Genomic DNA, 16307 nt, shown 5'->3' on the forward strand with positions numbered 1-16307 from the left:
GTCAGCAGAGATTAGTTTGGAGCGTTGCTACACACACCCCATCTTTAGTTGTGGGCTATCTAGTGAGAAGATCTGTACTGAATCTCAGGTGACTAATTTGGATATAGACCAGTCAGGCATCCTGCACTGCTCGGTGCTCAGGGCACAGGCCCGTTTCACTTAATCATAACGGAACTCAGAGTGCTCTCAGCATTTTAAAATTGTTGGGGGCAACAGTGGGTCTCTACTAGACGAAATGATACCCAGAGAATGGATGATCAAAGACCTGACTGCTTAAATGGGGTCCAAGTTGTTTCCATTCTTAACTATTTCCTTTTCTTAAAGATTTGGTAAGTGCCCAGCTAAGCAAATGTAGATGACTTGTTTTAGAGGCTGATTGACAATCTTTGAAACAAACAGAAAGCCCTCCTATATTATGAATTGATGGAAGTTATGCTCCAAGTCCTCCTTGTATGGATGGAAAATTGAAGGATAAGTTGAACAGAACTAAGAAAATACTCATATAATTCTAGAAGTTGGAACTGCGCAAACTTTAAAATAAAAGACTAAATATTAGCATTAATTTGTGATTGTGTTTTCTGCAAGTGCGTGCACAATTTAAAAATAAGCATTCAAATCTGGTTTGCACAACTGCAGAGAGCGGCTTGCAAGACTTGTGAATATGTCCTGACTCGCCGCTATTCTGTTGATAGCCTCCCTGTTTTGGCAAACATGGCAAATCTGTCTGCATTTGAACTGGAAGTTATGTGGGATTCCCCTTTAAACACCACCAGACCGACTTCACACTTCTCTCTCTCTCTCTCTCTTTATGGATCGTGTTTCCCCACGAAATAAACACTCTTTATCCTGATGCTAATTTGACAGCAGTCCTAATTTATTCTTATTCTGCTTACTCTTGTGTAAAATTAGCGTTTGCCCTAATTTTTTTTCCTCTTTTGGTTACCTAAAAGTTGACAATTTTTCCTCAGTGCGGCTTGCTTCTGATACAATCTCAGGAAAACAAAGAAAATTCACTGCTTTTTAAAATTGAAGAGATTAATAAATGCAGATTTTTTACATTTATGGGTACTATTTCAAAGATTATAAACAGCAAACATTACTGTTTATTAATTTTATTGTAGAAACAGGCTGTTCTTTTTCATTGAACTATCTTAAGAAAAGAGATTATAGTTAGTACATTAAGATATCTTACACATATTTTCATGTATTATTTTCATCAGAGGGGCTACATAAGCTTTATTATAGTGGATAAAGTCTTACTCTGTTTAGACTTTAAGATCAAAAGTCATCCATGCTAATCGTAGCACACACCTTAAAGCCTCTTAAAGTTGTCCCCACCAAAGTTTGTATGATTATAATCACTGAGTAACAATACGTGGGGCTCAAACAGTGTTACACATTTGTACGTGGTTGGAGAATTGCTCATTTAACTAAGAGAGTGAAAGTTAGAATCAGAAGTGTATATCATACTGCTGCTGCTGCTAAGTCGCTTCAGTCGTGTCCGACTCTGTGCGACCCCATAGATGGTGGCCCACCAGGCTCCCCCGTCCCTGGGATTCTCCAGGCAAGAACACTGGAGTGGGTTGCCATTTCCTTCTCCAGTATATCATACTAAGCTACCTCAAACTAAGAGACAAAGGATGGGCAGTGGTTATCTAGCATTGCAAATGTCCTTTTGAGTGAAATACCCAGAAATAGCCCAAGCTCATCTTAATAGAACCAGATCATCCCAGGTGAGTGCCACAGAGTGGCAGCTTTCTAATATCTGATAGTTAAGGACTGTAAGAATCGGTGCAATTGGGGTGATAAGGGGAACTTTGAAGAAGAAACATGCTTATTATAATAGAACAGGTTGGGGAGAGAGATGTTAGAAAGGTGTATACATGTGAAAGTGATAGTCATGGTAGCTTGATTTTTATGGATGGAGCTACATATTGACCCTTAATGAGGTTGGAAGGCTTGAGAAATTGGTATGAATTGAATCTTGCTTAAGGCATAAGAGGAGCAGGGAGGATTGACTCTGATAGTAATCCACCTGGAAACAGAGGCTAAAGCTACAGAGAATCCTGCCCTGCTGAACACTAGCAAAATCTTTGTGAAACTGCTGTTACAATTCATTTATTACAGTGTTAATTTGGATTTTGAGGTTCATCAGTGGAATGAGTCCTGTAATTTGCAGTGTCCCAGTGACGATGGTGTTTTAGATAAAGTGTTTAAGGGGCCAGATGGTCACAGTAGTCAGTCTCAGAAAGAATTTCACAAGCAAGATCTTCATTTATTTTCAGGCTTTACAGTCACCTAATGGCACCCCACTCCAGTACTCTTGCCTGGAAAATCCCATGGATGGAGGAGCCTGGTGGGCTGCAGTCCATGGGGTCGCCAAGAGTCGGATGCGACTGAGCGACTTCACTTTCACTTTTCACTTTCATGCATTGGAGAAGGAAATGGCAACCCACTCCAGTGTTCTTGCCTGGAGAATCCCAGGGATGGGGGAGCCTGGTGGCCTGCCGTCTATGGGGTTGCACAGAGTCGGACACGACTGAAGCGACTTAGCAGCAACAGTGATTTAATTCTCACCTACCAGTTGGCAGTCTGGTTGGATCTCATAACTCCTGCGCAGCAAGGTGATAAAAAAAAAATAAGCTAATATTAATTAAGCCTATTTATGAGCTCTTTCTTGGAGAAGGAAATGACAACCCACTCCAGTGTTCTTGCCTGGAGAATCCCAGGGACGGAGGAGCCTGGTGGGCTGTCGTCTGTGGGGTCTCACAGAGTCGGACATGACTGAAGCAACTTAGCAGCAGCAGCAGCATGAGCTCTTTCTAAGTGCCTTAATTGTCATAATATTCTGATGTAGTTGCTATTATTATTTCCAGTTATAAGTGGAAGAACCAGGACTTGAACCCAGACAAGCTGACTCCAGAGCACTCACTCTTGAGTCTAATACAAAAAACTCTTATTCATTCTGAGATTATATGTCCATCCTACCTTTTGATAGTACAATATATTTTCTTAGATTAAATGGTGGTGATAGAAGATGTCAGGTTTGATATTTTTGTTTGCTTAAGAAATCTTTACCTTGCAAAATAAAAGCTAAGCAACCCAATGACAACACTAATCTCCAGTTGTTGTTTTTAAAGAAGTTGTTTAGCTACAATAGCTTTAGAAATCTAAGTCTGAGAATCAATGGTCAGAAAAATGGGACTCTAAGTTAGTAATTTTTAACGTTCTGTTGAGATTTTTCACATGATTTATTTTCTAACGCGCTTAAACCAGTCATTCTTCACCTATCTGGTGCCTGACCACAAGCTGTACTTTCATCCATTTGACAAATATCCACTGTGAAATATAATTGAAATTCAGCTTTGCAGTTCATATTCTAGCAAATCATTAAAAATTCCTTATGACAAGAGCTCTAGAATGAGATACAAACCATCCTTACACTAAATTATTTACAGAATATAGTCTTACAGTGAGTTTCCAGTGTCATATTTGCTTAAATCCTTAGTAAACAATGGCATTACCACTTGCTGTATTTATGTTACTGGCATTTAACATTATTTGTACCTTTATTAATAGCTTTTACATAATGATGTAAAATAATAGACAATAATAGGCATTAATTTTACAATAATAGACATTGATACTTTTCATTGTCCCTAACATATGGAGAACAAAATGGAAGAGAACAGGAATAGCCCTGCTAGAGAAGAATGAACAGGGGGGCCAGATAAAGAACTTGTCTGGCTTACTTGCTCCTCTAACTGTAATCTTGATTGTTTTATTTTTCTGTGTGTCACTGGTGACTTTAGTATCCTTGTTGGTGATTTGTCTAACAGTCTGTCTTCACAGTTCTCCATTTAACTTTTCTTTGACTCCATCTCAAACACTCACTTTGGTCATACCCAAGACTGCACCATGACTAATAACCACGACTTTGGGGGTCTCAGTTTTAAGCCTCTTGCTCTCTAGCCACCTCCCATTTCCTCCTTGCTTTCTTTTAGCCTGCGTCTCACCCCTACTCCAGCAAGTTCAGTCCTGTGGGACCTTCCAGTTAATTTACTCTGTCACCTCCCAGCTGTTTTGTCATCTCTACCCAGCTTAGATTCCGTGGTCTACCACCTTTACCCGCCTGTGTGTGTGCTCAGTTGCATCCGACTCTTTGCAATCCTGTGGACTGTAGCCCGCCAGGTTCCTCTGTCTGTGGGATTTTCCAGGCAACAATACTGAAGTGGGTTGCCATTTCCTTCCCCAGGGGATCTTCCTGACCCAGGGATTGAACCCACATCTCCTGTGTCTCCTGCATTTGCGGTGGATTCTTTACCTGCTGAGCCATTGCAGAAGCCCTTTACCCTCCTACGGTACGCCCTTAACAGCCTTGCTCCTCATGTTCTGTGTGTCAAGTGTTTCTCAGCTATCTGCTTACTCTTGAATATGGCTTCAGAAAAACACAAAACCATGATGTTTGACCTCACTTTAAATTTAAGAACCAAATATCAAGCAAGCATCAGTATATCTTGGAATCAGTGTTTCCTGGCATTCCTTCTATATCCCCTTAGTCTACACCTGGTCTTAGCCAAGAGGCCTAGAAGGGATGTATTTCCTTAGTCTTGTCAATTTCCTTCCCCCCTCTCTGAGAGGACTAGTTCATCTCCTTTCTCCACAAACATCCAACATTACCTCTTGCTTCATTCCATCCTCACCAGCAGCTGATAATTTGGAATCTTTAATTTCACTGAGGAAAGAGAAATAATCAGAAGAGAACAACCTCATCTTAATGTCACACTTGTTGAATGAGTCAAAGAACACAGTCCCAAAACTTCATTTACTCCTATATTCAGATATAATTAGCAACTTAAATTCCAAAACCAAGTATATAAAGCCAGTTTTGGCCATTCTGAATTATGGTTTTCACTACCACCTTCCTTTATGGTACAGTAACCAGGAGTGTTATATTTGTGCCTCATCCAGATAAAAATTAGGTGTTTTTAGGAAGAGATTAACAGAAGCAGTTATTAAAATAAGCAGTTAATTAACAACTCAGGAAATGAAGAGAAGAAATGCTTTGGCACTATTTTTTTTTTTAATTTAATTTTTTAACTTTACAATATTGTATTGGTTTTGCCATATATCGAAATGAATCCGCCACAGGTATACATGTGTTCCCCATCCTGAACCCTCCTCCCTCCTCCCTCCCCATACCATCCCTCTGGGTCGTCCCATTGCACCAGCCCCAAGCATCCAGTATCGTGCATCGAACCTGGACTGGTGACTCTTTTCATATATGATATTATACATATTTCAATACCATTCTCCCAAATCATCCCACCCTTTCCCTCTCCCACAGAGTCCAAAAGACTGTTCTATACATCAGTGTCTCTTTTGCTTATACTATTAGTCCATAAATTATGGAGGAAGGAGAAAAGATGCAAATGATTTAGAAATGAAAATTAAAGCCTCAAAATTTGTGGAAATTAAGAGGGAGAGTGGTGAGAACAGGCCACGTGGTAGTTTTGGATTTGGGGATAGTTTTGGGGTTTTTTGTGGTAATTTTATTTACCCTGCAATGCTAAAGTTTAAGATTCAGTTTTGGAAAAAACAGTGGTTAAAACCCCAAAAGTCAAGATTCTTATGCCAGCTTTAATAAAATTTGTATTTACAGAACTGAGTAAGAACCTACACCTTACCTCACACTGTAAGTTGCTTATATAATTACAACAAAGAGGAGAGTTCCTCAGCGACCTGACTTTCCTATGCTGAGTTCACTTACCCAGTGGCATCTGTCTGCTCAAGCCCACTTTCTCACACGTTTCCCCAGTTCCTCACGTTCTTTCCAAATTTTCACATGTTTACCAGTGCCATCTCCTCATCCTGCATTCTTTAGATGACCTCAGCCCCTACTTCAGGTGATAAACAAAACCCAGCAGGCGGAACCTCAGCTCACTTCCTCTTCTCTTTACTTCACTAGTCTCAGAAGAAGTTTCCTTGCACCTCTCCTTAAATCCCCTCTCTAGGTTGCCAGAGTTCCAGAAAGTGTTACCTCTTGTCTGTTCCTGCCTACACTACTTGACTTCCTTCTCCTACCTCAGCCCCAAATGATCTGACCTAGATCAGCATGAACCTCCTAATTTTTACATCACATGTTCTCTTTCCAGGCCTCATCCTCTGTCTCTGGAGCATCTGTCCCTCTTGTCACATTCCTCTGCTTAAAGCTTTTGGAGGCTTTTCATGTGCCCAGAGCAAACATTCAAAAATATTGAACCAGGAGTTCTGATACCTTTTCTAAGCTTTCAACAAGTCCTTTTTTTTTTTAATTTTATTTTATTTTTTAACTTCACAATATTGTATTGGTTTTGCCATATATCAAAATGAATCCACCACAAGTATACATGTGTTCCCCATCCTGAACCCTCCTCCCTCCTCCCTCCCCATACCATCCCTCTGGGTCGTCCCAGTGCACCAGCCCCAAGCATCCAGTATCGTGCATCGAACCTGGACTGGTGACTCGTTTCATATATGATATTATACATATTTCAATGCCATTCTCCCACATCATCCCACCCTCTCCCTCTCCCACAGAGTCCAAAAGACTGTTCTATACATCAGTGTCTCTTTTGCTGTCTCGTATACAGGGTTATTGTTACCATCTTTCTAAATTCCATATATATGCATTAGTATACTGTATTGGTGTTTTTCTTTCTGGCTCACTTCACTCTGTATAATAGGCTCCAGTTTCATCCACCTCATTAGAACTGATTCAAATGTATTCTTTTTAATGGCTGAGTAATACACCATTGTGTATATGTACCACAGCTTTCTTATCCATTCATCTGCTGATGGACATCTAGGTTGCTTCCATGTCCTGGCTATTATAAACAGTGCTGCGATGAACACTGGGGTACACGTGTCTCTTTCCCTTCTGGTTTCCTCAGTGTGTATGCCCAGCAGTGGGATTGCTGGATCATAAGACAGTTCTATTTCCAGTTTTTTAAGGAATCTCCACACTGTTCTCCATAGTGGCTGTACTAGTTTGCATTCCCACCAACAGTGTAGGAGGGTTCCCTTTTCTCCACACCCTCTCCAGCATTTATTGCTTGTAGACTTTTGGATCGCAGCCATTCTGACTGGCATGAAATGGTACCTCATAGTGGTTTTGATTTGCATTTCTCTGATAATGAGTGATGTTGAGCATCTTTTCATGTGTTTGTTAGCCATCTGTATGTCTTCTTTGGAGAAATGTCTATTTAGTTCTTTGGCCCATTTTTTGATTGGGTCATTTATTTTTCTGGAATTGAGCTGTAGGAGTTGCAAACAGTTGTTGCCTCTTCCCATTTCTGGTCTCTTGTCTGGATTACTTCTGTAGTACTCAGGGATTTTTAATTTGAATTCCATGCCTGGACCTCAGAGGATATAAGAATCTTCTCAAAACTGCATACAAATTTTTGTACGTGGGCATTTTTCTAGGGAGGTCCACTAGACTATTCCATGGGAAAAAAAGTAAGGGATAGAATGAGAGAACATGACATTTTAAACAAGTCAGTTCCACTGATTTCTCCTTCCTCTGTGCCTACCCTTTGCTATGTAGTTCCCTAACTCAGGGAACTGATGTCTGAGTAGTGAGGGGGCATGTAAGACATAAAGGGGAAAAAAAGTAACAGCAATCAGTACAGCTTGGCAGTCAGACAGTCTAGCGGTCAGAGATCAGAGGCTCCCAGCATCAGTGCTAGGCCTTCATGTTCTGGAGAAGCTCAGGGGAAAGCTGGGGCATCAGTAGGGAGGCAGCCTTCTGAGGCCTCTCGACCCAATTGTTCATGTGCTTCCAAAGGACTTGGAGGGATAGGAAGGCTTAATTGGCAAAAAACCCAAAGCCAGACAGTGAGGCAGTGTCCCCAGAAAAAGGTTAAGAACATTCCTCCAGCTAGACTCCCAGCCTCTGGTCTTTGTTCTCTAGTCCTTCCTCCGCTCTGCCACCAGAGTTAGCTTTTAAACACACATCTCATTATGTAGCCTCCCTGATTAGAAACCTCTGGGTTTTTACAAAACAGATTAAAAACTCCTGGCATGGTGTTGAGGCCTGTCTTAGTTGGGAACCTGTCAACCTTGTATTCAGGCACTCACCTCCAAGGCTCCCAGCCACGGAAGGGATGACTGGCTGTCTTGAGAGGACAGCTTCTAGGTCCATGCCGCCGTGCCTGATCTAGTGCTGGTCTCTGTCTTTAGGCTGCCATTTCCCTTCCTTTGCCCAACTAGGAACCTCAAGCCATCCTCCAAGGCCCAGACTCTGTGTTATCCCTTCCCCTGTGTCCATCCCTAATTTTCTGCCATCACCCTGGCAAGATCAGTCTCTCTTGGCTAGGTTCCAAAAACATTTCATGCACATCTCTGATAATGTCATATTATATTATAGATAACTTATTTTTATTTCTGTCTTTCCTACTAAATCAGAAATGCCCTGCAGGTATGGACTGCCTTTTTCATGTTTGTATCCCAAACACCTCGTTTCGTGCCTAGTCCAAACAGGAGCTTAATACACTTTTGTTGAATGGAATTACTTATGAAGAGTTTTATGACTCATTTAAAATTAGAGACCAATGCTTATTTAATAAGTTGAAAAAGCTATGATAATAACAGTAATAACAAAATCCCATTTCCACTGCTTATTCAGGTAACTGCTTCCTTTGTGGAAGTGGATTTTTTAAAATCTTCACATGTAAGTGTATATTTTTTGATGTGCTTTCTTGGCATCCTAAAAAAGATGGTAGAATGATGGTTTTAATGCAGATTAGAGCTTTTATGACGTTCCTGTTGATGTTATATTGAACAGATTCTATAATTTCACAGATCTGTATTATAGATTATATATAAGTTCCATGGATGTGCGTTTTATCTCTTTCTTTCAAATTTCATGGTAATATCTTGTGGGTTATTCGTTTCATAACATCTGAGTTAATTTAATTCAAAACATATTAAATTGAGCATTTCCCACGTACAAAAACAGAGTTACAGAGTTAAAAATCTAGTACTTAGATATTATGTAGTTTGGCCAAATTTGTAAAGTCCCAGTGTTTCCAAAGGCATTTTTTTTTTAGGTATTTAAATTATCTTAGCCATGAAAGTAAATACTTTTGTGGAGAGCTTCAAATACAAAATAAATACTTTCAAACAAGAGCTTCAAATAATTTTTTTAAAAAAATCATCTTCTTGCCCCCCATTTTCTCTGAGTTTTGTAGGAAAGATGTCAACAATTTACTTGTTCACCTATTTATTGAGTATATATTATGTGCTAGATATTAATGCTGAGTGTTTGCAATTCAGAATTGATGAGACAGCACCTGCCTTGAATAGTTCACAGTCTAGTAGAGAAGAAAGTATAAAGACAAATAATTGCAATTTAAACCTTGGAGAAGAGGAAGGAAACTCCTCCTCTGAGAACAGTTGCTGAAGTTGAGACTGGAGATGTCTGCAGATAAATCTGTAGATGAAGAAGCAGGGATGCAAAGAGAGTCTGGATATGTAATTAAGGTTACTAATAATCATGTCAAAAGATAGATTAACCTGAATTATCGGGGTGGGCCTAACATAATCACAGAAGGTAGCTTAAAGCAGAAGAGGAAGGCAGAAGAGAGAGATGTGTCAGAAAAAGAAGCTCAAGAGATCTGAAGCATAAGAGAAACTCAGTCACTCACTGGAGGGAGACCACGTGGAAAGTATCAAAAGAAAACAGGCAGCCTCTGGGAGAAAAGATGAACCCCCAGCTGACAGCCAGCAAAGAAACAGGAATCGCAGTGTTACAGTCACAAGGAAATGGATTCTATCAACAACCTGCCTATACTTGGAAACTGATTTTACCCAAAACCCCACTGACTCACACCTTGATTTCAGTCTTATGAAAAATGGATCTGAGCTACCCAAACCCACTCAAACTTATGACTTAAAGAACTGTTAGATAATAAATTTGCAGTGTTAAAAAAAAAAAAAAAAGGAAGCAGGGAGCTAAACAGAATTCATTCTTGATAGATTTTTTTTTTAATGTGCAAAGTAGAAATCTAAATCATCCCTAAGAATTAATGACATGGGTAGCACTTGAGAACAGTGACGATCTGGATAATTACTAAGGAGAATGGGAGATTAACAGAAACGAGTGAGGGGTGGCATACAATACTGAGGAAGCAGTGAGAGTAGAGCTGAAATCGGATAGCATGAAGCTCTTAGGATATCAGTCAGCATAGTGGTGTAATTTTCTCTGGTCTTGCTCTGTGGCCAATGTTTAGGTGCAATAAAGTCATATTGTGTTCAGGGCTCCTGAGATAGGTATAACAGAAATGTAAGAATGCCGAGGAAGCAAGAGTCCTTGAAAGAAAGTATGGCTTAACTGGAAGGAAGTGTGGTTAGGAGGAAGTTGAGGAACTTGGAGAAGGTTAAGAGACTGGAGATGGGGCTAAGCTCTGGTACTTTGTAGGTGTTAAGCATGTCTTTGTTTTCTCCTTTCTGGGTCTTCTCCCCTTGTGCCTGTTTCATTCCCACCACCTCCATTTTCCTCTGGTATGGTTTTTTACAAATAGTTTTAAGTCAAACAGTAGTGGTTGGCTTGGAGTGGAAGATTATGAGCCAGTTTCCAGAGTTCCCAAAGAAAGGCAATGCCAAAGAGTGCTCAAACTTACCATACAATTGCACTCATCTCACACTCTAGTAAAGTAATGCTCAAAATTCTCCAAGCCAGGCTTCAACAGTACGTGAACTTCCAGATGTTCAAGATGGTTTTAGAAAAGGCAGAGGAACCAGAGATCAGATTACCAACATCTATTGGATTATCAAAAAAACAAGAGAGTTCCAGAAAAACATCTACTTCTGCTTTATTGACTGTGCCAAAGCCTTTGCCTGTGTGGATCACCACAAACTGTGGAAAATTCTGAAAGAGATGGAAATACCAGACCACCTGACCTGCCTCCTGAGAAATCTGTATGCAGGTCAGGAAGCAACAGTTAGAACTGGACATGGAACAACAGACTGGTTCCAAATAGGGAAAGGAGTATATCAAGGCTGTATATTGTCACCTTGCTTATTTAACTTATATGTAGAGTACATCATGAGAAACACTGGACTGGATGAAGCACAAGATGGAATTAAGATTGCTGGGAGAAATATCAATAACCTCAGATATGCAGATGACACCACCCTTATGGCAGAAAGCAAAGAAGAACTACAGAGTCTCTTGATGAAAGTGAATGAGGAGAGTAAAAAAGTTGGCTTAAAGCTCAACATTCAGAAAACTAATATCATGGCTTCTGGTCCTATCACTTCATGGCAAATAGATGGGGTAACAGTGGAAACAGTGATAGACTTTATTTTTGAGGGGCTCCAAAATCACTGCAGGTGGTGGCTTCAGCCATGAAATTAAAAGACGCTTGCTCCTTGGAAGAAAAGTTATGACCAACCTAGACAGCTTACTAAAAGCCAGAGACATTACTTTGCCAACAAAGGTCAGTCTAGTCAAGGCTATGTTTTTTCCAGTAGTCATGTGTGGATGTGAGAGTTGGACTGTAAAGAAAGCTGAGCACCTGAGGAAAAAAAAAGCTGAAGAATCGATGCTTTTGAATTGTGGTGTTGGAGAAGACTCTTGAGAGTATCTTGGACTGCAAGGAAATCCAACCAGTCCATCCTAAAGATCAGTCCTGGGTGTTCATTGGAAGGACTGATGCTGAAGCTGAAACTCCAATACCTTGGCCACCTGATGCGAAGAACTGACTCATTTGAAAAGTCCCTGATGCTGGGAAAGATTGAAGGTGGGAGAAGGGGACAACAGAGGATGAGATGGTTGGGTAGCATCACCAACTCAGTGGACATGAATTTGAGTAAATTCTGGGAGTTGGTGATGGACAGGAAGGCCTGATGTGCTGCAGTCCACGGGGTCACAAAAGAGTTAGACATGACTGAGCGACTGAACTGAAGTGAACTTCCAGAGTTCACTTCAGATGTGTCCCAGTAGATTGGATCCTGAGGGTGCCTGGTGGTGTTGGCCTCTAGGAGAAGCTCAAGGCTTATCCCCTTATCTCCTTACCCCTTATGCCCCAAGGGTGGGACAAGGGCAAAGACATTTTATAGGCTACAGTTCTTGAAACATGAACTTACTCTTGATGAGAAGGTTAATAATCTAAGCCTTCATATGTTTCTACCAAGTTCCCCTTGTCTCTAAAAGTCTAACCATAAGCATAGATCTCATCACTTTCAAGAATTTAAAAGGGAGTCCCTTTTTGAAACAAAGAAGCAATGGCCATACAGGCAACACCAAGTATCTTCCTCCTTAGAATCTAAAATTTCTAGTTAGAGTTGGTTGAATCTTGTGGTTTTCTTTATGTGAGTCATTAAATATATTGTCATAATTTTCTTAAAGATACAGTTTTTTAAGGTTTCATTCCAAATGAGGACATTTTCCATAAAAACTTAACTATATTCCATTTCCAGAAAATTTCCTGTTCACCTGTAGTTTTGAGTGTAACACTTGAAATCTAAGAATTTATTATTTCACAGAGTGCTTTTTTGGTGTAGTATAAAGAAACTCATAAGAAAAGAGTCAAGCATCTTAAGTGTGAAACTGCAAGATAGGTGAGAATTCCTAGAGTGAATAAACAGAAACCAAAGTTCCTCTTAATTTTCAGAAATGGAGTAAATGCTTGCATAGAGTGAGCTCAAGAAATTCTAGGGAGTCTTAAGTCATTCAGTCTTGCTATTTTTTGTTGTTAATGATACCTTTAATGCATTTAGCAATGGTTGCCTCAAAAAGAGTTGAACACTGTTCTTTGGAAGCTTCATTTTCTTCTTGGTGGTTCTGAAAAGCAGGTTTCTCACTTGGCATAGTCCTGTGAAATAGGGCATTCAGCTTTATCCGCAAAGTCTGTAACATCCATCTGGATCCTGTGGATTGCTCAGTCCCCACCCAACTCAGACATGTCTGCCCTTTCTTCCAGTACTTGTATTGACAGGCAGACCTGTAATTTCTATGACTAAGATATAGTTTCCATAGCTATTGTATCATAATAGATTTGTGTTGAGTTAAATTTGCCTGAAAACAGATCTCTTTTTCCCCTGCTAGCTTTAAAGTGAAGGATAATGAAAAAGAAGTAATAGTTCCTAATTAGGTATTTAAGTCAAAGAGACATTTTCACAGTTAAAAGTATTTGTTCTAAACTAAATCATAATTCAGATATACTTTTCCAAAGACCTTTAATTGGCAGCTTTCCCCCTCAACTATTGGTACTGGTGTAGGAATTGTTTGTGGAATATTCTATTTTAAAAAGAGCTTTAGTTCATTCTTGTTATGTTTATAGCACCTGGATATTAATGTATGTTAATGCGATTGCTGTATTTTTCCTAACATGCATATGAAGAAAGGAAATCTTGATGTCTTACTTACTTAGTTGATGTAAGACTGTTCTCTTTTCCTTTTAGGCTGCAAACATGTTAAAGGCATCCTGTTATACGGGCCTCCAGGTTGTGGTAAGACTCTGTTGGCTCGACAGATTGGCAAGATGTTGAATGCAAGAGAGCCTAAAGTGGTCAATGGGCCGGAAATTCTCAACAAATATGTGGGAGAGTCAGAGGCTAACATTCGTAAACTCTTTGCTGATGCTGAAGAGGAGCAAAGGAGGGTAATGCTAATATAATTTAATAAAAGTTTGTTGTCATTTATGTGATGATTGAAACCCAAAGTTCTGGTGTAAAACATGTTGCCATAATTTACAGTTTGAAGAAATTGTAAGTAAAATTTATTTAGAACCGAGTTATGTCACTAACCTGGGATTATGGGAGAGTTACATGTTGTGAGCAGATGTCAGTATCCACATGTTTAGAATACAAAGATGGATGGTGATATAAGCCAAAAGTTTTCCCAAAACATATCATGAATATCTTTTTAAGTGACACTTTTGTTTCACATTACTTCTAGAGTCTTGAACTCATTTATCATAAAAGAGAGAAGTTAAATCCATAAAGAGACTTATAGAATTATGTATGTGTAAAGTTCTTGTGCAGAAAGCTAGTTTACTTACCACTGACCCAACTCAGCTGTAGAATGACAGGTATAAGCTGTTAGGTCACAAAGGAAAATTTGATTTGGATCTTAGAAAAATAAAATAAAATTAACTAAAAATCAAACCAGAGTTTACTAATTAGGATGGCTAATTTTGTGTTAGTTTTCTGGGCCCTAGGGTGCCCAGACATCAGTCAAACATTGTTTTGGTTGGGTTGTGTTTACCATTTGAATCTGTAGACTAAGTAAAGCAGTTGTCCTTGCTAATATGCCATCAGTTGAAGACCTGAAAAGAAGAAAAAGGCTTACCCTCACTTGAGTAAGAGGGAATTTCCTTTTGCCTGACTGCCCTGAGCTGGGACATCAGTTTTTTTCTGCCTTCAGACTCAAACTGAAACACCCACTCTTCCTGGCTCTCAAGCTTACAGGCCTTTGGATGAGAGAGCCACACCATTGGCTCTCTTGTGTCTCCAGCTCACCCAGTACAGATAGTAAGACTTGTCAGTTCCCATAATTCTGTTAACAAGTTCCTTATAATTAATCTCTGCTGCTACTGCTACTGCTACTGCTACTGCTACTGCTACTGCTAAGTTGCTTCAGTTGTGTCCGACTCTGCGACCCCATAGACGGCAGCCCACCAGGCTCCCCCGTCCCTGGGATTCTCCAGGCAAGAACACTGGAGTGGGTTGCCATTTCCTTCTCCAGTGCATAAAAATGAAAAGTGAAAGTGAAGTCGCTCAGTCGTGTCCGACTCTTAGCGACCCCATGGACTGCAGCCTACCAGGCTCCTCCATCCATGGGATTTTCCAGGCAAGAGTACTGGAGTGGGTTACCATTGCCTTCTCCAATTAATCTCTAGATAGGTAAAAAGATAAATCTAGGTCTAGAATAAATATATTTTTAAAAGCACCAATAGAATAGATAGAATACATCTATAGATGTGTTGATTCTGTTTCTCTGGAAAACCTTGACTAATATACTAGTATTAATGTATTTGTTTCATTAAAGAAAAGTTGAAAAACAATGTCATGAGATTTCTGGTTCTGGAAATACAGTAGACTAGAAAGCATGAAAACATACAAAAATCTTCAAATGCTGGGTAAAATATAATTAAAATATTTTCAGAAGAACAATTGAGCTCTCGGGAAAGAAATGTCTTCAGAAATTAAAAGAAAACTGGAAATTAAAGTGCTAAAGATAATGAGCTTCCTTTTTTGGTGCTGGTAATGTGTGCCTTTGAGTTTTAGCATCCACTAGCTGACTCATTGGCAAAGTCCCTGACACTGGAAAATATTGAAGGCAGAAGATGAGGGCGTCAGAGGATGAAATGGTTAGATGGCATCACTGGTGCATTGGACATGAACTTGGGCAAACTTTGGGAGATGGTGAAGGACAGCGAGGCCTGGCATGCTGCGGTTCATGGGTTGCAAAGAGTTAGACATGACTGGGTGACTGAACAACAACAAGGGGGCATAAAATGAGCCCTTGAACTTACTTAAGATGTGGACTAGGAACTGGGACCTCCGAAGTGACGGTATCATCAGTGGAGAGAAATGACTAGAAATTATTTCCCTACCAACAGAGAAATGACAGAATTGTTCAACTATTTGCCTGGGTTCTAGAGTGGAAGCTAAGGAATCTCACATTCTAAACCATGGGTCTTTGGCTCATGCTTAGGAGGTGGCGGGGGGAGACGTACATATGCACACCACCAATATACTTTGAGATCCCCAAATTGGGAAGTTAATTTTAAAATGAATCCTGGATTAATGATCCCACATAGAGGTGTTAGATAAAAGAACACCCCAAAGGGTCCTCCACCAAACCCAGGCTACAGGAGCTTCTCACAGGGAAAGCTAAAATATTTCCAATAAATAGAAACATCATCAAAATTTATTTATTTATTTTTCTCGCCCTCCCCTTTTTTTTTAATTTTTTTTATTTTTATTTTTTTTCATCATCAAAATTTAAAACTCAGCAACTAGGTTCAGCTGGAGAAGGCAATGGCACCCCACTCCAGTACTCTTGTCTGGAAAATCCCATGGACAGAGGAGCCTAGTAGGCTGCAGTCCATGGGGTTGCTAAGAGTCGGACACGACTGAGCGACTTCACTTTCACTTTTCATTTTCATGCACGGGAGAAGGAAATGGCAACCCACTCCAGTGTTCTTGCCTGGAGAATCCCAGGGACGGGGGAGCCTGGTGGGCTGCTGTCTGTGGGGTCGCACAGAGTTGGCATACGACTGAAGCGACTTAGCAGCAGCAGCAGCAACTAGGTTCAG

The 16307-nt window shown here is 40.1% G+C and overlaps 1 protein-coding gene across 5 annotated transcripts in view; it reads left to right on the forward strand.

The window, feature by feature from the left end:
* Window positions 1-16307, forward strand: part of NSF (N-ethylmaleimide sensitive factor, vesicle fusing ATPase) — a 150319-nt gene that overhangs the window by 63149 nt on the left and 70863 nt on the right. For 3 of the 5 annotated variants that reach the window (XM_086357209.1, XM_086357211.1, XM_086357210.1), the window contains exon 9: window positions 13447-13646. In XM_086357209.1, the coding sequence (XP_086213335.1) occupies window positions 13447-13646 (200 nt within the window). Of the gene's footprint in view, window positions 1-4255; window positions 4362-13446; window positions 13647-16307 lie in introns of all 5 variants that reach the window. The other 2 variants (XM_086357213.1, XM_086357212.1) reach the window with 1 other exon arrangement.

This window comes from Bos grunniens, chromosome 19, assembly GCF_055505025.1.
Source record: "Bos grunniens cultivar Pamir isolate PY7600 chromosome 19, Bosgru_T2T1.0, whole genome shotgun sequence".
NCBI classification, from domain to species: domain Eukaryota; kingdom Metazoa; phylum Chordata; class Mammalia; order Artiodactyla; family Bovidae; genus Bos; species Bos grunniens.